The sequence below is a fragment of the Coffea eugenioides genome, chromosome 8, assembly GCF_003713205.1.
Source record: "Coffea eugenioides isolate CCC68of chromosome 8, Ceug_1.0, whole genome shotgun sequence".
Classification (NCBI taxonomy): Eukaryota; Viridiplantae; Streptophyta; class Magnoliopsida; order Gentianales; family Rubiaceae; genus Coffea; species Coffea eugenioides.
Genome location: NC_040042.1, coordinates 8,617,497 through 8,638,713, shown reverse-complemented (window position 1 = coordinate 8,638,713; position 21,217 = coordinate 8,617,497). Strand labels below are relative to the sequence as shown.

Genomic DNA, 21,217 nt, shown 5'->3' with positions numbered 1-21,217 from the left:
ATGTACAGAGATACTACCGATTTAGCAAGTTAAAAAGTTTTACCAATTATGTCTTTTCCAACAATTCATGCTATAATTCACTACACATACATGGAAGTAATTTTCCAACAATAATTGAACTGAAGTTTTGATGCCAAGGAATTCTACTTTTAAATTTTAGGGTCATAAGGTAAATTTTAGTAAGAATTCACATCTACTTTATACGAATTGACGGAAAAAAAAAAACTCCGAAAATTGAAAGCTGCAATTGATGGCGTTGAAAAAGGCATTCATTAATAACACCAATAGACTCTGAAAGTTGCTTGCAGTTATGAGATAAGATACCATATCCTCCACCCCTGTTATTTAAAATGATTTTCTGAATTAAAACAAAAGAACCCAAAAAAAAGGAGTTGCTCTGAGCACTGAACCGGACATGTCTTGAGTATTAGTAGTAAAAGTTCTGGTAAAAACAAATATCATAAGTGGCACATTTAGAATTTGGTAATTCTTTGGATTTGTGTAGGTATTCAATAGTTCAAGTTTTTGTCCAACCAAAAGGAGCACCTTCAAAACCATTAGAGGGTCCGGTTAATTCTGGAGTTATCTCAATGACAGTGGATAATCGACCTCAATAAAAAGGGTTAAGAACGAATAATTGAGTTCTTGATACCAAAAGGGTCAAGACTTTTTCTCAACCATAAAGTAAAATTGTCATGATAGAACTGAATCATTTGTTAAAGTAAAAATTATTATAATATAAGGAGCGAATGTGGCCAAATAAAAATTAGGAAAAAGGCATCTATCATTATTAATGTTAAGTTTGAAAGGTTTACTTGATGGTTGCCTTATATATATATATATTTGCCGGCTAAATTTGTGACTTTGTAACCAGTGTTTGTAACCACATAAGTGATTACGTAGTTGTGGCTTGCATGCGCACAAAAATGTGGGTTATTAAGCCACGACCTCCACAATCTCATTCGATGGCATAGTGAACTGGATTGGATCTACACTCATTGGCGAACTAATTCGTTCCGTGATCAGGTGAAGAGGTTGGTTTTTAGGGTTGCAATTTATCATCTATGGAGGGCTAGGAACGAAGCTGCATTTCACCAAACCTCTAGGACTGCTGTAACTATTGTGCGTTCAACTCTCTCTGCAGTCCGAGATGTAGTAGCAGGTTGGAGTAAAGTTCCACTGTCCAAAGATAACTGGGAGCTAGCTATGGAACTTGGCTTGCCACATAGTTGTTTTAGCTAATGGATGTAATTTGGCTGGTGACTTTTGTATTTAGTTTAGTGAGATCTTGATGTAATTGGAATGTATGTACCATTCCTGTGTAACTGTGTATACTCTGTCATGCTTGATTAATTGAAAGTTAAAAATTGCTCAAAAAAAAAAAAGGAAAAATGATTCAAGGAGTTGATTTTTTTTTTACTCGGTAGTTGATACCTGTGAAATTAATCCTAAAAAATGAAAATACACCCTTAAAACTGTTTGACGAAGTCCATTTCCAACAAATTTTCCAATTCTTGAAGTATACCGTTACTGCAATTACACCTTTAAAAAAAATCATCAAACAGAAAACGACAAGTTTTCGATCAAGAATTCAAGAAAGTTGCATAAAAAAAAAAACCATCCGAGACTGACAGTACAACGAAACATGTTGAATTCTCAAATTCCGTGGCGTATTGGGCGGCTTATTGGATGCTTTTTGACTCCTAGAAATCACTCCTTAATGATGAAAATTACTGAATGACCAAGTCCCACATTAATGAGGCCAATTATTAACCTTATCGTGGTTGGACTCCAACGTGTCTAATGTCTTGGATTGTTGCAGTTGACTGATCAAATTCTCAAAATTCACGGAAGAAGAACCACTAGAACAAGAAGCAGCATCTTCTGCCAATTTTTTCCACTCCATGACTTTTTTCTTCATCTCCTTACCTTTCTTTCCAGACATTAACTCTATAACAAGACTTTCAACTTCATCCCTCTTAACATTATTGTCTATCTCCATTCCAATGCCCCACTTCGTGCAGCAAATCCAGCAATTGGTTTGTTGATCAGCGAAAAATGGCCAACATATCATAGGCACCCCACTGCTCATACTTTCAATTGTGGAATTCCATCCACTATGAGTTAAGAATCCTCCCACAGACGAGTGGCTAAGAACTTTCCCTTGATTGCACCAACTTGCAAACAAGCCTCTATGTTTGGTTTCTTCCACAAATTCGTCTGGAAGAATAGCTAGATCGCCCTTGACGAGATCAGGCCTTATGATCCATAAAAAAGTTTGTTTGCTGTTAGCGAGTCCCCATGCAAATTCAACTAGTTGCTCAGGTGTCATTACAGTAATGCTTCCAAAGTTCACATAAACCACGGAGTTTGGTTCTTTTGAATCAAGCCATTCAAGACATTCTGGTTCTTCCTTCCAAAGATTTGATCCCAGCACCTCTAGACTCTTATCATCAACCTGATTCTCGAGGACATGTAGTGGCCCAATGGGATAGATTGGGGGAAGGTAAGCTGGAAGGGAACTTATTACATCATGGTCCAGTTCTTCAAAAGTATTTAAAATAATAGCGGAAGCCCTTTGAGCACTCTCAGTTATTTGTAGGATGAATTTTAGAATAAAGTCATCTGGATTTGTGGTTCTTAGGAAACTTGGAAGATCTCTCAAACGAATGCCTTCCATTCCGGGAATGATCCATTCAAGAACTGTATCAAGATACCCATTTGTCAAGTAACTAGCATCTGCAAAAGGTAACATAGTGATTTAGTTTCATCAAAATTGCAGAAGTTGAAAAAAGAAAAAGAAAAAGAATTTTATCCTTCTCTTGAAACTATTAAAAATTCTATATACACAATACACTCTTCTTAGGATGTGAAAGTAAATGATATAAAATCAAGAAGTTCTGCATCCGCCTCAGGCACTAAAACAGTCAAACACACTTTAGAAAGCAGTAAAAATTTGAATTAAGGAAAGTTCCCAAAATATACATGAAAAAAGAAAAAAACAACGGAAGAGTGTGAAACATTTTGAACTTGAATTTTGGATTTATCATTACCTTTGAGTGGCGTGATACCCTTGTCAATAAGTTGTGAAAAGTGGAAGATTGCCAAGTAGGAACATGCACTGGCGGTCCAAAGATAAATTTCGGGAATGCCTAGCTCTTCAGCAGCTGCAAGTGTGAAGCTCATAGCTGCATCCGAAATTATGCAAGAAACAGGAGGTACGTTGGAGGAAGAGGTATCATCGAGTCTGGCAAGAAGTTCTCTAAATGGACCTAAGCCATGCTTATCGGTGGACTCACAAAGGGAAGCAATATCTTGGGTGGCATCCACATCAGAAGGAGGAAGCCCATCAGGAATGGTTTCGAATTGGAAATCAGGTAAACCATTGAGGGAATCAGGACCTCTAGATTTTAGCAAGCGTTTGTGGTTGAATTCGCTGTTAACAAAGGTGATATGAAAACCTTTGTGGTGAAGAAGCTTGGCAAGTTTAAGCATGGGGTTTATGTGACCTTGAGCAGGGAATGGGATGCAGACCGCATGAGGCTTCTTCTCTAACAAAGAAATGGAATCCATTCTTTAAAGTTTGAAATTTTGAGGAGGATTCAAAACAATGAAATGGATATAAAATTGCTGTAATAAGCAAGTAATGAGAGAACCTGAAGAAGAAATATATAGGTCGATCGACTTACGAGGTTTGCAATTTGCATGCAACCATGAGTACGTTGATTATTCTTTAATCTTACAGGGTTCTGAAAATCTGACTTGATTATTTCGTGCAAGAAAAAGTCAATTTAGCAAGCAACCTCCAGTTGCTGAAGGTGGAACGGAAAAAGTCAATTTAGCACTGTAAGTTACTGAGCTCATTGCTTTAGTAATAAGGTCGAATTCAAGTGAAGCAAGCACCGTTCATCTGTCCTTGGTACAGGGTTCGTCTCAGGTCCTATCAGAGTAAGACAAGATTCAAGTTGTTGGGTTTGGGCCAGCCCATTTTTGGGCCAAACCACAAAATAAATCCCATCAGATTGAAGTCAAATTTGACTTGGAAAGCTTTAGCCGAGAGATAGAAATCAACCGAGGAAGAAATATAGCAGCCGTCACTTTTTTTTCTTAAAAAAAAAGGAAGAGAGAGAAAAGAATAAAGAAGTTAGAGAGAGAGAAACTTCAAAATTTTGATTGAAAAGTAATTCGAAATCTGATTGCGACGAAATTTTATCCATGCGATCCTCTCGTCAAATTCTACTCATCTACCGATTCAAATTTTGAATTTTCTCTTCATTTGGTAACATCCTTCCAAACCCATTTCATTGACAGTTGTAATTTTTGAAAGTGATTTTGTAACGATTTAATTTGGTTGATATTGGTTATATTATTGTCATTTGGATGTTCCAAATATACCTGTGTATTTTCATTATTATGATAATGGAGATTTTTTATTGGACTAGATCCAGTGATTTTTTTCAATTTAGGTTTTTCACGTAAAAATCTTAGTGCCCTGTGCCTTTTATTTTTCCTGCATTTTATTATTACTGTTGGCATCGTTGTTTGGGGATTTGATTTATTCTTATTTTAATTGGTATTTGAGAAAAGAATAATTTATCCTAAACTAATTCTGATATTGTGTGCTTGCACCAGTATTCTTTTTCAAACAAAGTGGTATCAGAACAGTCAGGTTGTGCTACTCAATTGTACTGGTTAAAATGGAGAATTCGGATAGTGGTTATATGATTAAACTAAATGCAACTAATTAATCGACTTAAAAACCTAGAATAGAAGACTATCTGTATTGTAGAGATATGTTTGATATTGTTCTAGGGGATGTGGTTAAATCAATTGATATGAGTGATGATAAATGGACAGTTATGCACAGAAAAATTGTTGATAATTTAGAAAGTAGATTGGACAGAGTATCTTCCAACACTTTGTTAATGATACTAAAATTGATGTATTTTAAAAAAAGCTGGAGAGCATGTATGAATGGAAGACCGGTTTAAACAAGACTAGTTGTCTGAAACAGATTACTCGGATGAGATATAGAGATGGGGAAGATATGACTGAGCACTTAAGTAATTTTCAGGGATTGATAAAACCAAGCAATTACGTTAAATTTGAACTTGAATAATGAGGTGCAAGCTCTATTATTGTCCAATTCACTACCGGATAGTTGGACAATCATGATGATCTCCGTCAGCATTTCAACTCCCAATGATGTGTTGACCATGGCTATTGCAAAAGAGGCCGTGATGAATGAAAAATTCAAAAGGAAGAAACAAGGAATTGTTTATGAGTCCCAGACTCTGGTCACTGAAAAGAAAGAAAGAATGGGGAGAAACAAAAATAGAGAACCCCACAACAGGAATGACAATTCTAGAGGTAGGTTTGAATCGTGAAAAACTATTGCATGTTTTTATTGCAAAAAGAATGAGCATTATATGAAGGAGTGCAGAATTTTAAAATAGGAAACAAGCCAAAAAAAAAAGATAAGGCGAAAGAAAAAGATGATGAGGAAACTACAACAATTATAGCAGTTTATGATGATATGTTTGTGTTTTATGATGACGATCATATGAATATTATTTATTATGACAATTATTAGATAGTTGATTCGAATGCATCCTACCATGTTATTCTTTATAGGTATTTCTTCTCAGCCTACGTCGAAGGAGATTTTGGTTATGTTAGGATAGGAAATAAAGTCTTGTGTAAAGTTATTGGTATGAGAGACATATATTTAGACACAGATACCGGGCGCTAGCTGATCTTGAGAAATATTCGACATGTTCCTTATTCGTTTTAATCTTATTTCTACAGAAAAACTTGATGACGAGGGCTACCATAACTCTCAAAATGGAGGCAAATAAAAACTCAGCAAAGAAAATCTCATTGTTGCCAGAGAAAAGAAGTAGAATACTCTCTACTTGATGCAAACTAAGTTGGGGAAGGGAGAAATAAATGTAGTTCGTGATTTTTCAATTAACCTTTGACATAGGCGACTTGGACATATGGATGAAAAAGAGATTCAAACACTTGTTCATAAACAACTCCTACTTGAAATTAGAGGTAATGCACTTAAATATTATATTGAATGCATTTATGAAAAACAACATAGAGTCGCATTTTAGAATTTTTCTCCATCTAGAAAATTGAATCCTTTAGAATTGATGCATACTGACGTTTGCTATATGAAAGATAAGTCTCTTGGTGATGCTGTTTATTTTATGACCTTTATTGATGATTTTATTAGAAAAATATAATATTTTGTTTTGAAAATTAAAGATCAGATTTTGGATACATTTAAAGACTTTCATAGCAAGGTTCAGAGGGAGACAAAAAAATAATTGAAGTGTGTACGTACTGGTAATGATGGTGAGTACGGAGGACCATTTGAAAATTATTGCAAGTCCTGTGGAATCATATTGAAAAAGACTGTACCAAAAACTCCTTAAGAGAATTGAGTAGCTAAGAGGATGAACAAATCTATTACTGAATAAATCAGATGTATGCTCTCCAATGCTAAACTGCCAAAATACTTCTGGGGTGAGACAATGAGGACTGTGGTTGACTTGGTCAATCTTTCTCTATCAATTCCTTTGGATGGTAATATTCCAGAGAAAGCATAGACAGGAAAGGATGTGTGCTATAAGCACTTGAGAGTTTTTGATTATAGAGCATTCGTTCATATTTCCAAAAACGATAGGTCAAAATTTGATATGAAATTCAAGCAATGCATTTTTTTGGGTTATGGACATGAAGAGTTTGGCTACAGAATGTATGATACTGTTGAAAAAAATGTGATTAGGAGTAGAGATGTTCTTCTTAGAAGATCAAATCACTAAAGAAATGGACAAAAATGAGAAGCCAAGATCCTCAAATGACGTTCATGTCAATTCAAATCTAGATCCAGTTTCAATACCTGTTGATTTTAATCAATTGGGAGATGAGACAGAGTAAAAAGAGGATGTTGATGATGGTGATGATCCTGTTACTAATGAATGTGAGCATGAGGCGTCACTTACTCAACCATAGCCATCACAAAATGAGTTTAGGGAATCTACCAGAGAAAGAAGATTTTCTAACAGATATAATTTCTATAAATATGTGCTGCTGATAGATGGAGGAGAGCCATAGTCCTATTCTAAGACTTTAGAGCATGAGAATAAAGAAGATTAGTTACGAGCCATGCAAGAAGAAATAATGTCTCTGCATGAGAATCACACTTATGATTTAGTGAAACTACCTAAGGGCAAAAGAGTTTTGAAGAACAAATGAGTCACAGATTGAAAAGTCAGGAACACAGCTCACAACCAAAGTACAGAGCAAGATTGGTTGTGAATGGATTTAGTCAGAAGAAGGTTGTAGATTTTGAAGAAATTTTCTCTCATATAATAAAGATGTAGTCAATTCGAATTGTTCTGGGTATTGTAGCTAACTTGAATTTGAAAATCAAGTAACTTGATGTGAAAATAGGCTTCCTGCATGGTGACTTAAAAGAAGAGATTTATATAGAGCAATCGGAGGGATTGAAAGAAAGTGATAAGAAAAATCTTATATGCCATCTCAAAAAGAGCTTGTATAGGCTAAAACAGGCACCAAAACAGTGTACAAGAAATTTGATTCCTTCATGACAGACCACAAATACTATAGAACTGCATCTGATCATTATGTTTGTGTGAAAAAATTTTTAGATAGTGATTTATTATTCTCTTGTTGTTTGTTGATGAAATGTTGATTGTTGGCCGTGATACTATGAAGATTGACAGCTGAAAAGGCAGTTAAGTAAATCCTTTGCAATGAAGGATTTGGGTTCGGTTAAACAGATACTGGGGATGAAAATCTCATGAAACAGGTAAAATGAAAAGTTTTGATTGTCTCAAGAAAAGTATATTGAGAAGTACTTAATAAATTTAACATGAGCACGGCTAAGAAAATCTCTACTCCACTTGCGGATCACTTTAAACTAAGCATCAACTAGTGCCCTGCAAGTAAGAAAAATAAAGAAGACATGAAGAAGGTTTCTCATATTTCGGTTGTTGGGAGTTTGATGTATGCTATGGTTTACACTAGATAAAATCTCATGCAATTGGGGTAGTTAGTCGATATCTTTTCAATTCTGGTAAGGAACATTGGAATGCTGTCAAGTGAATTCTCAGGTATCTCAAGAGAACTTTCAAATTGTGTTTGCATTTCAACAATAATAAAATTATGTTAGATGGGTATACCGATACAGATATGGTCAGTGATCTTGATAATAGGAAGTGCATATCTGGGTACTTGATGATTTTTACAGGAGAAGCAGTGTCATGGTAAAATAAGTTATAGAAATATATTGCTCTTTCAAATACGGAGGTAGAGTATATCGCAACCACTAAAATATGCAACAAGACTCTTTGGTTGTAGAAATTTCTTCAAGAGTTGGGTATGAAATAAAAGAAGCATAATCTTTACTATGACAGTTAGAATGCCATTCATTTGTGTAAAAATTTTATATTTCACTTCGGTCCAAACACATTGATGTGAGATACCATTGGATTCAAGTGGTACTGAATTTCAAGTTGCAGACACTTGATAAGGTGCATACAAATAATAATGATGCTGACATGTTGACTAAGATATTGTCTAGGAAAAAACTCTTGTTTTGTCGACAGGAAGCAAGTTTTGTAGAACCCCCCAAATAAGTTGGAGGGGGAGATTGTTGGATTTAGAGTAGCTCATTTGTAGGGCAAACCACAAAATAAATACCATTAGATTGAAGTCAAATTTGACTTGGAAAGCTTGGCCATTCTTTCTTGGAAACAAAGGACAAAAACTTCAGCCGAGAGATAGAAATCAACTGAGAAAGAAATATAGCAACTGTCACTTTTTTCTTAAAATAAAAATGAAGAGAGAGAAAAGAGTAAATAAGCTAGAGAGAAAGAAACTTCAAAATCTTAATTAGAGGGTGATTTGAAACACGATTGAGACGAAATTTTACCCACACGATCCTCTTGTCAAATTCTACTCATCTACTAGTTTAGATTTTAGATTTTTTTTTTTCGTTTAGTAACACCCTTCCAAATCTACTTTTTTTACTGTTGTAGTTTTTAGAGGTAATTTTGTAGCGATTTACCTTGATTGATATTGGTGATATTATTGTCATCTGGATGTTTCAGATCGACCTGTGTATTCTCATTATTGTGATAATAGAGATTTTTGACTGGATTAGATCCCGTAATTTTTCGTAATTTGGATTTTTCATGTAAAAATCTTGGCATTCTGTAGATTTTATTTTTCCTGCATTTTATTATGATTGTTGGCATCAATGTTTGGTGATTTGGTTTATTCCTATTGTAATTTGTATTTTGGAAAAAGAATAATTTATCTTGGGTTAATTCTGATATTGTGTACCTGCACCGTTACCCCCTTTTCCAACACAAGTAGCATTGGTTCAATGGCTGCGCCACTTTCTGCTAAAAAATTATTATTGTGTGTGTCAATCAGATAAACGGTGCAAGAAAATGTAACAGAAAAAGTTATTATAGAGGATACTTTGACATTGATTTGATACTTTTTTACTGTTACGACATCTCAAGTTGCATAATTATCTAAAAGAAAGTGAAAGAAACATGGGTTTTGTATGATAATCGAAATAAGAAATAGATTTGAAATCATAAGATCCAACTATTGTATGAATTAACACGTTATAGGAGAAACTGTCAAAAGCGTGAGCGAAGATAGAGGCATAGAGCTAGTATTTCTGCAATTATGTGTCGAGCTGGGCAATCGTTCTAGAATGTGATAGAGATGGACAAAATACTCAATTTGTTCACGAGTAGAACACCATTATATAAATTTAATCGGGTAATGTAGAACGCTATTATATTCAATTTGGATACAAGGGTTTCTAAATTTAACTTAGGTAAGATATGTTATGAAAAGGTATTTTGTAAAGAAATGTATTTTATTTAGAGGTGGACTTTCAATACAAAGAAGGAGTACAAGGACTTGGAGGAAAAGACATGCTATTGCTAGTTTTTCTTACTTAAGTGCTGATGGATTGAAGTTCTACTTACATACCAATCCACCACCTCTAATTTCTTCTTGTCACCACAAGTTTTACTTTGATGTTAGCACATAAAAACTGCAGCAACGGATATTTGGTACATATAAAAATATGTGGGAGAAAAGAAGTTTTTATCAATCACACAAACATCAATTGTCTAATGTCTTTACAAAATTTTACAGATATTAAGACTCTCGCTAGTTTTTCATAATTTTCCTCTCACTCTTCTCTACTGAAAATAATAGTAAAACATCCTATATATAGCACATGAGACTTGATAATTTGGAGACTACTTAGACAAGAAACTATCAAATAAATCCTCTATAACTTAAACATGTAAACTACTAAAACTGAACTATACTTGAATTTCTAATTTAAAAATAGGAAACAACAACTATTAGAAATTTTGGTTTAATCATGCCAATATTTCAACATTTTAGACCACAAGTTTTACTCCATAATTCACCCAAATATACGTATTATCATCACATGTGATTCAGCTTATGTAGTATGTGTCGTTAGAAAATCAAAATTAACATGAATTTCTTACTTGTAGCGTAATCTAATTAAAGTATTATATCATAGAAAATACCGTGCTTTATTGTCTATTTTACACGTTATACTCTAAACATCTCGACATGACTTGAGGGAGGGCTAAAAGGTTGTGGCTAACAAATTGCTGATACAAGTGTACGTACTAATCGGTTTTGCTGTAGTAAAATAAGGCTGAACCTCAAAAAACCGAAACGAAAAATGATAAAAGGTGCAAATCCAAGACTAACATAGAAATGTGTACAATATGAAAACCATTATCCTGTTTACGCAGAGAAAGAGCTATGTAGATAAAAATTTACAAATACAAAAATAAAAGAGTGGATGTATCCAAACCTCAAATTGGCATGGTCTAAACCAAGAAGAGAAAAATGAATAGGCAAGACGCAGAATCAAATGAATTGAAAAAACTCAAAACTATAAATTGACTAAATCAATTGGTAGAGATTTAGAAAAGGTATAATCCTGGCCAAACTTCAAGGAATGAGTTTGATTCTCTCATAATCCAGCCCTCCGTTTAATTTAATTAAAGAAAATCAGAAGCATGGGGATTTCAAATGCCAAAATTGCCTAATGATAAAGAGCATTATTTTTTTCTTCTTTTGGAGACTTAAAAAAACTAACTTTGATTTTCTTGGATTGGAGCTCTGGTCTTGGTAGTAACTCCAGCAATGGCCTCTTTTTTCCCACAATAAATACGCAAGCACGTGACTCACAAGCAGGGACGGAGCCAGAAATTTATTTTTGGGGGGGCTGAAGTGTATTAAAATTTTTTTTTGTGACGAAATAAATATATTTAATAAGTAAAATTTAGAATCAATAATTATAAAAATAATAAAAACATATAATTATACATACCCAAAAATTTGTTATTGATTAACACTTGAAGTATTGGTAGTTGTGCACTCGAATAACGAAGATGAGGCAATTGCATTCTGCGAGTCTTCATCCGTTGAAAACGCTGCAATATTTGCTCATTTTCAATTGTTGCAAAAATATCCTTATCGATGTATACAACCAGACAGTCATTCATCCACTCGTCTCCCATTTTGTTGCGCAAATCAGTCTTGACAATATTCATTGCAGAAAATACTCTTTCAACAGAAGCAGTTGGAAAAATTCTGTCGTAGGGATGGCAATAGGGCAGGAGATCCCTCTCCCGTCCCGTGCTTTTAAAATTCTTTTTATTTATAATAGCATCGAATTGGGAAAATTCTGCCATTTGATGGCAATGGGGTGTGGGATCCCTCTTCGATCCGATGTTCTAAAATCTCCCTGGCCCAGTTCCCCGCTTTTTCTATCCATATACCCTGCCTATACACCTACGGGTGCCCTCACTATTGTGTAATTATACTTTTTATGTATATAAAACATTAATAACAACATTATAAATTATTTTTTAAAATTCTTAACTGAATATTCAATGTAAAATCAAGGTTAAAAATCACTTTGATCTTTTTTTAATTCATTTCTCTACTTTTAATAGGAAATCTAAACTTACAATCATTATGTTTAAACAATGTAAAAAAATTGAAGTAAACTAAAAAATAATTAAATAATAATGTGTTTATGTATGAATGTATATATATGTATAAAACAATATATAGATCATTGTATTTTTGTTCAATTTTTATATTGATAACCTGCTCCGTTGAAATGAGGGGAGAAAAATCTATCCGGCCCTGCATTCCTAATCTACCGCTAGTTATGCACTTGACATCAAAAGTAGAAAGAAACTAACGACCAATAGAGCAAAGGAATTGATTCATACAGAGACATGTCCAAGTCATTATGTTTGTCCGGCATTATCATTATCTCCTTTCACCGTGGGGGGGCTGGGCTGGCCGCCAGAATCCCCTATATATAGGGGGTTTTCCGGCGGCTTGGGGGGGCTTAAGCCCCCACCAGCCCCCCCTTAAATCCGTGGCTGCTCACAAGTTTCAATCTTTTATTTATTATATTATCACCATTTTGTTTTGTTCCAGCTTACTCGGAAAATTCTTGAGTGGATGAAAAAATGAAGAACTCCAAGCAATTTTTTTAATCCTTGGAAGAAGAAAGAAGAATTCCTAGCATGTTTTTTAGGAAAGAATTCCTAGCATTGACTGAAAAATATCATAACTTATCACGGGAAACTGACTACTAAATCCACCGTGCATGGGCACAAATTAGGGATATTAGATGAGATCTATAAGTTAGGGTTGGCAAGACTAAACTCAGCTCACCACCAAAAAAAAAAAGGTAGAATATTCATGCTTTCAGGCCTTATGTCTCACCTCAACCTCACTCTATGAGATTCATACTTAACTCACAAATATATTGGGATTTTGGACCCAATCCAGGTTTGACTGAAACTCACAAATATATTGGGATTTTGGACCTAATCCAGGTTTGACTGAAACTCACAATTAATAAATAATACAATTATGCTTTTTGATATCATATATTATAAAATAATATATAAGTTATAATTTGTATAAACATTGTGATATGTAATTATTGAACTATACACATTAATGCACAATATACACAATCGAGATATTAAAAAAAAAACAAAGTATTTGAGCCACTGATTTGGGCTACTGGCAACTGTTATAATTTAATACAAATCACATCCCTTGAACAAATATATAATATTTATGGACTAATCTTATTTACATTAACGATATATACATTATCAGCTTTAGATACATGATGCATAGTTTTAATTTAAATTTGAATTCCAAATTTTTAACATGCTTTTTTACCTCTTTTTTTTTTTAAGAAAGGGGTTTTGAACCCAAGATTTTCTACTTAGAATCCCTCCTTTTTACCACCCAATCCAGCCCTCTTCCCCCCAAATTTTTAACATGTTGAATATATTTAGATCCGCTAATTTATATTTTGTCATCACATAAAAGAAATGCCGAATATTTAACAACTCCCTACAATGATAATAATTATAAGATATCGTCTAAACCTAACATTTTCAAATTTTGCATTGCTGGCCAAGTGAGGGCCATGTGTCGTTTGGGCTACATAAATCTAGTAATATACGTTTGAGTAATGGATTCGTTATATGTGTTAATTCGTCCAATTAAATAAGATGTTTAGAATCGATTAGTCTATCATGTTGAGGATTGCATTTAAGATTTGTTTAATTATTTGTACTTAGCACAGCAGCCGCTGAACCTAATCAATGGAAATTGACCTTTATATTTTATAAAGTATACAATTCTGTGCTTTCAAAGATTAATTTTATGTTTTTGTTTTTTGAGCAAAACTAAAAACTTTTCCATTGATCAATAAATGAAGAATTGCTTGTACTCATGTTTCTTTTCCCCTTTGAGAGATCATGCCAAATCAAATTGTGCATTTTCAAGCATAAAATTCATAAATTGTGCATTTCAAGCATAAAATTCATCACATCAATCGACTCTTTCTTTTTTTTTTTTCTTTTTTTGGAGATGTACGAAGAGAATAAAAAATACTACGGATTTAGCAAGTTAAAAAGTTTTACCAATTATGTCTTTTCCAACAATTCATGCTACAATGCACTACACATACATGGAAGTAATTTTGCAACAATAATTGAACTTAGGTTTTGATGCCAAGGAATGCTACTTTTAAATGTTTGTGTGATAAGATAAATATTAGTAAGAATTCGCATCTTCTTTATACAAATTGACGGAAAAAAAAACTCCGAAAATTGAAAGCTGCAATTGATGGCGTTGAAAAAGGCATTCATTAATAACACCAATAGACTCTGAAAGTTGCTTGCAGTTATGAGATAAGATACCATATCCTCCACCCCTGTTATTTAAAATGATTTTCTGAATTAAAACAAAAGAACCCAAAAAAAAGGAGTTGCTCTGAGCACTGAACCGGACATGTCTTGAGTATTAGTAGTAAAAGTTCTGGTAAAAACAAATATCATAAGTGGCACATTTAGAATTTGGTAATTCTTTGGATTTGTGTAGGTATTCAATAGTTCAAGTTTTTGTCCAACCAAAAGGAGCACCTTCAAAACCATTAGAGGGTTCGTTTAATCTCGAGTTATCTCAATGACAGTGGATAATCGACCTCAATAAAAAGGGTTAAGAACGAATAATTGAGTTCTTGATACCAAAAGGGTCAAGACTTTTTCTCCACCATAAAGTAAAATTGTCATGATAGAACTGAATCATTTGTTAGAGTAAAAATTATTATAATATAAGGAGCGGATGTGGCCAAATAAAAATTAGGAAAAAGGCATCTATCATTATTAATGTTAAGTTTGAAAGGTTTACTTGATGGTTGCCTTATATATATATATATATATATATATATATATATATATATATTATATTTGCCGGCTAACTTTGTGACTTTGTAACCTGTGTTTGTAACCACATAAGTGATTACGTAGTTGTGGCTTGCATGCGCACAAAAATGTGGATTATTAAGCCACGACCTCCACAATCTCATTCGAATGTTTTCTTCTGTCCCGAAAATGATTCAGGGTGCTACCATGGCATAGTGAACTGGATTGGATCTACACTCATTGGCGAACTAATTCATTCCGTGATCAGGTGAAGAGGCTGGTTTTTAGGGTTGAAATTTATCATCCATGGAGGGCTAGGAACGTAACCAAGCTGCATTTCACCAAACCTCTATGACTACTGTAGCTACTGTGCGTTCAACTCTCTCTGCAGTCCGAGATGTAGTAGCAGGTTGGAGTAAAGTTCCACTGTCCAAAGATAACTGGGAGCTAGCTATGGAACTTGGGCTGCCACATAGTTGTTTTAGCTGATGGATGTAGTTTGGCTGATGAGTTTTTGTATTTAGTTTAGTGAGATGTTGATGTAATTGGAATGTACGTACCATTCCTGTGTAACTGTGTATACTCTTTCATGCTTGATTAATTGAAAGTTAAAAGTTGCTCAAAAAAAAAAAGGAAAAAATGATTCACGGAGTTGATTTTTTTTTTTACTCGGTAGTAGATACCTGTGAAATTAATCCTAAAAAATGAAAATACATGTCCAGAACTAGTAAATTCAGTATCAATCCTACTTATTACGTGAGAAATAAAAAAAACTTATATAAATAGTACATGACAACTTAAATAATAGAACACTTAATATAAATATAAAAGTTGATATTGAATTGCTACTAAAAAGTGGCACTGAAAATTTCACGTGCCAATACAAAAGTATACGGCAAATGGATCCGATCATATTTTGCTTAAGCAGCGTTTGCCCGCAATAGCGAAAACTTTTTACTAAGTTGATTTCTGAAACACGAAGTTAGAGTGCTAAAGAAAAAAAAGAAAAAAACTCAGAGCAAGAATATACATCTATACTATTCTGTTGGTACTCTCAAGCTTTAGATTCCACCATTCACATCAAGTACATTCTTGTAGTTTCAATTTATCGCTATAGCATTTGGGATTAGTGGAAGAATGGTTTTGTTTTTTAAAATTTTGGAAATGTCAAAACTGTTCAGAAAATTTGAAAAGTCAAAAAATGAAATCCAAGATATCTCGAATATCATATCTCAAAAAAAACTTTTTTTTTCAACTTTTGAATTAAAATAAATCATAATTTATAATTATAATCCATAAGGGACCCTTAAAACTGTTTGACGAAGTCCATTTCCAACAATTTTCCAATTCTTGAAGTATACTTCTTCCGCAATTACACCTTTAAAAAATCATCAAACAGAAACGACAAGTTTTCGATCAAGAATTCAAGTTACATAAAAAACAAACCCTGCGAGAGACTGACAGTACAACGAATCATGTTGAATTCTCAAATTGGGCGGCTTATTGGATGCTTTTTGGCTCCTAGAAATCACTCCTTAATGATGAAAATTACTGAATAACCAAGTCCGACATTAATGAGGCCAATTATTAACATTATCGTGGTTGGATTCCAACGTGTCTAATGTCTTGGATTGTTGCAGTTGACTGATCAAATTCTCAAAATTCACGGAAGAAGAACCACTAGAACAACAAGCAGCATCTTCTGCCAATTTTTTCCACTCCATGGCTTTTTTCTTCATCTCCTTACCTTTCTTTCCAGACATTAACTCTATAACAAGACTTTCAACTTCATCCCTCTTAACATTATTGTCTATCTCCATTCCAATGCCCCACTTGGTGCAGCAAAACCAGCAATTGGTTTGTTGATCAGAGAAAAATGGCCAACATATCATAGGCACCCCACTGCTAATACTTTCAATTGTGGAATTCCATCCACTATGAGTTAAGAATCCTCCCACAGACGAGTGGCTAAGAACTTTCCCTTGATTGCACCAACTTGCAAACAAGCCTCTATGTTTGGTTTCTTCCACAAATTCGTCAGGAAGAATAGCTAGATCGCCCTTGACCAGATCAGGCCTTATGATCCATAAAAAAGTTTGTTTGCTGTTAGCGAGTCCCCATGCAAATTCAACTAGTTGCTCAGGTGTCATTACAGTAATGCTTCCAAAGTTCACATAAACCACGGAGTTTGGTTCTTTTGAATCAAGCCATTCAAGACATTCTGGTTCTTCCTTCCAAAGATTTGATCCCAGCACCTCTAGACTCTTATCATCAATCTGATTCTCGAGGACATGTAGTGGCCCAATGGGATAGATTGGGGGAAGATAAGCTGGAAAAGAACTTATTACATAATGGTCCAATTCTTGAAAAGTATTTAAAATAATAGCGGAAGCCCTTTGAGCACTCTCCGTTTCTTGTAGGATGAATTTTAGCATAAAGTCATCTGGATTTGTGGTTCTTAGGAAACTTGGAAGATCTCTCAAACGAATACCTTCCATTCCGGGAATGGTCCATTCAAGAACTGTATCAAGATACCCATTTGTCAAGTAACTAGCATCTGCAAAACGTAACATAGTGATTAGTTTGATCAAAATTGCAGAAGCTAAAAAAAGAAAAAGAAAAAGAATTTTATCCTTCTCTTGAAACTATTAAAAATTCTATATACACAATACGCTCTTCTTAGGATGTGAAAGTAAATGATATAAAATCAAGAAGTTCTGCATCCGCCTCAGGCAATAAAACAGTCCAACACACTTTAGAAAGCAGTAAAAATTTTAATTAAGGAAAGTTCCCAAAATATACAAGAAAAAAAACAACAACGGAAGAGTATGAAACATTTTGAACTTGAATTTTGGATTTATCATTACCTTTGAGTGTCGTGATACCCTTGTCAATAAGTTGTGAAAAATGGAAGTATGCCAAGTAGGAACATGCACTGGCGGTCCAAAGATAAATTTCGGGAATGCCTAGCTCTTCAGCAGCTGCAAGTGTGAAGCTCATACCTGCATCCGAAATTATGCAAGAAACGGGAGGTACGTTGGAGGAAGAGGTATCATTGAGTCTGGCAAGAAGTTCTCTTAATGGACCTAAGCCATGCTTAGTGGTGGACTCACAAAGGGAGGCAGTATCTTGGGTGGCATCCACATCAGAAGGAGGAAGCCCATCAGGAATGGTTTCGAATTGGAAATCAGGTAAACCATTGAGGGAATCAGGACCTCTAGATTTTAGCAGGCGTTTGTGGTTGAATTCGCTGTTAACAAAGGTGATATGAAAACCTTTGTGGTGAAGAAGCTTGGCAAGTTTAAGCATGGGGTTTATGTGACCTTGAGCAGGGAATGGGATGCAGACCGCATGAGGCTTCTTCTCTAACAAAGAAATGGAATCCATTCTTTAAAGTTTGAAATTTTGAGGAGGATTCAAAACAATGAAATGGATATAAATTGCTGTAATAAGCAAGTAATGAGAGAACCTGAAGAAGAAATATATAGGTCGATCGACTTACGAGGTTTGCAATTTGCATGCAACCATGAGTACGTTGATTATTCTTTAATCTTACAGGGTTCTGAAAATCTGACCCGATTATTTCGTGGAAGCAACCTCCAGTTGCTAAAGGTGGAACAAAAAATGTCAATTTAGCACTGTAAAGTTGAAGTTACTGAGCTCATTGCTTTAGTAAGCACTCCTTGATCTTTCCTTGGTACAGGGTTCGTCTCAAGTCCTATAAGGCAAGATTCAAGTTGTTGGGTTTGGGCCAGCCAATTTGTGGGCCAAATCACAAAATAAATCCCATTAGGTTGAAGTCAAATTTGACTTGGAAAGCTTGGCCTTCCTTTCTTGTGAACAAAGGACCTTAGAGGGGGAGGCGGAGCCTAAGGAACCTGTGGTAGGGGGTTAGTGGGTATATAGACCCAACTAGATCAAGAGAGTGCTATGGCATAACCTTTAGATTTTTTTCGCTGAACCTCACCTACAGTCCAAGGAGGGATTTAAGCCCCTCCCTGGTGGCCACTTAGCCATTGGCCCAGTGGTTGAGAGAGAGAAGAAATATAGGCGCCGTCACTTTTCTTTCTTGAAAAAAAAAACGAAGAGAGAGACAAAAGTAAAGAAGCTAGACAGAGAGAAATTTCAAGATCTTGATTGGAGGGTGATTCGAAATTCGATTGAGACGAAATTTTATCCATGCTATACTCTCGTTAAGCTCTACTCATCTACTGATTCAAATTTTGGATTTCCTCTTCGTTTGATAACTTTTTTTCAAATCCATTTCTTTGACAGGTGTAGTTTTCGGAGGTAATTTTGTAGCGATTTGAGTTAGTTGATATTGGTGATATTATTGTATTTGGATGTTTCAGATAGACCTGTGTATTTCTATTATTGTGATAATGGAGATTTTTGACTGGATTAGATCCCGTAATTTTTCCCAATTTGAGTTTTCCACGTAAAAATCTTGGTGTCCTGTGCCTTTTATTTTTCTTGCATTTTATTAATACTATTAGTATCATTGCTTGGTGACTTAGTTTATTCCTATTTTAATTGGAACATTGGTACTTGGAAAAAGAGTAATTTATTCTGAACCAACCCCAATATTGTGTGTCTGCACCAGTACACTTTTTCCAACACAAGTAGGATTGGTTCAATGGCTGCGCCACTTTCTGCTAAAAAAAATTGTTATTGTATGTGTCAATCAGATAAACGGTGCAAGAAAAGTGTAATAGAAAAAGTTATAATAGAGGATACTTTGACATTGATTTGATACATTTTTTAGAGATCTCAAGTTACAGAATTATCTAAAAGAAAGTGAAAAGAAACATGGGGTTTGGTATGATAATCGAAATAAGAAATAGATTTGAAATCATAAGATCCAACTATTGTATGAATTAACACGTTATAGGAGAAACTGTCAAAAGCGTAGGCGGAAGATAGAGCCATAGAGCTAGTGTTTCTGCAATTATGCGTCGAGCTGGGCAATCGTTCTAGAATGTGGTAGAGATGGACAAAAATATTCAATTTGTTCACGAGTAGAACACCATTATATAAATTTAATCGGGTAATGTAGAACGCTATTATATTCAATTTGGATACAAGGGTTTCTAAATTTGACTTAAGTAAGATATGTTATGAAAAGGTATTTTGTAAAGAAATGTATTTTATTTAGAGGTGGACCTTCAATACAAAGAGGGAGTACAAGGACTTGGAGGAAAAGACATGCCATTGCTAGTTTTTCTTAGTCAACTGATTGAAGTTCTACTTACAGACCAATCCACCACCTCTAATTTCTTCTTGTCACCACAAGTTTTACTTTGATGTTAGCACATAAAAACTGCAGCAGCGGATATTTGGTACATATAAAAATACGTGGGAGAAAAGAAGTTTTTATCAATCACACAAACATCAATTGTCTAATGTCTTTACAAAATTTTACAGATATTAAGACTCTCGCTAGTTTTTCATAATTTTCCTCCCACTCCTCTACTGAAAATAATATTAAAACATCCTATATATAGCACATGAGACTTGATAATTTGGAGACTACTTAGACAAGAAACTATCAAATAAATCCTCCATAACTTAAACATGTAAACTACTAAAACTAGACTATACTTGAATTTCTAATTTAAAAATAGGAAACAACAAATTGCTGATACGGGTGTACATACTAATCGGTTATGCTGTAGTAAAATAAGTCTGAACCTCAAAAAACCGAAACAAAAAATGATAAAAAGGTGCAAATCCAAGACTAACATTAAACTCAGCTCACCACCCCCCAAAAAAAAGAGAGTAGAATATTCGTGCTTTCAGGCCTTAGGTCTCACCTCGACCTCACTCTTTGAGATTCGTACTTAACTCACAAATATATTGGAATTTTGGACCTAATCCTAGTTTGACTGAAACTCACAATTAATAAATAATACAATTATGCTTCTTGATATCATATATTATAAAATAATGTATAAGTTATAATTTGTGTAAACATTGTAATATGTAATTATTGAACTATATACATTAATACACAATATACGCAAATGAGATATTAAAAAAAAAGTATTTGAGCCATTGATTTGGGGCTACGGACAATTGTTATAATTTAATACAAACCATATCCCTGGAACAAATAAATAATATTTATGGATTAATCTTATTTACATTAATGATGTATATATTAGCAGCTTTAGATACATGATGCATAATTTCAATTTAAATTTGAATTCTAAATTTTTAACATGTTTTTTTTAATCTTTTTTTTTAAGTAGGAGATTTTAATCTAGGATTTTCTACTTAGAATCCTTCCTCTTTACCACCCAATTCAACAGCAACGGATCCGTTGCGCAATCCATCCCCCTTTCCCC

The 21,217-nt window shown here is 34.3% G+C and overlaps 2 protein-coding genes across 2 annotated transcripts; both read right to left on the bottom strand.

The window, feature by feature from the left end:
• Positions 1-1,753: 1,753 nt before the first annotated feature.
• Positions 1,754-3,573, bottom strand: LOC113780148 (7-deoxyloganetin glucosyltransferase-like). The gene is made up of 2 exons (XM_027325961.1): positions 3,054-3,573; positions 1,754-2,739 (listed from the first exon to the last, which is right to left on the bottom strand). Exons 1-2 carry the CDS (start codon positions 3,571-3,573, stop codon positions 1,754-1,756), a joined length of 1,506 nt encoding a protein of 501 aa, XP_027181762.1.
• Positions 3,574-16,441: 12,868 nt separating this feature from the next.
• Positions 16,442-18,257, bottom strand: LOC113780147 (7-deoxyloganetin glucosyltransferase-like). Its single transcript, XM_027325960.1, has 2 exons — positions 17,738-18,257; positions 16,442-17,427 (listed from the first exon to the last, which is right to left on the bottom strand). Exons 1-2 carry the CDS (start codon positions 18,255-18,257, stop codon positions 16,442-16,444), a joined length of 1,506 nt encoding a protein of 501 aa, XP_027181761.1.
• Between the last annotated feature and the right edge of the window lie 2,960 nt (positions 18,258-21,217).

Bases quoted from the DNA above. Each gene is read 5' to 3' on its own strand.
- LOC113780148 (XM_027325961.1), bottom strand. From the start codon at position 3,573: ATGGATTCCATTTCTTTGTTAGAGAAGAAGCCTCATGCGGTCTGCATC. The intron at 2,740-3,053 runs GTAATGATAAAT...TACCTTTTGCAG, and splicing joins GGGTATCACGCCACTCAAAG to ATGCTAGTTACTTGACAAAT.
- LOC113780147 (XM_027325960.1), bottom strand. From the start codon at position 18,257: ATGGATTCCATTTCTTTGTTAGAGAAGAAGCCTCATGCGGTCTGCATC. The intron at 17,428-17,737 runs GTAATGATAAAT...TACGTTTTGCAG, and splicing joins GGGTATCACGACACTCAAAG to ATGCTAGTTACTTGACAAAT.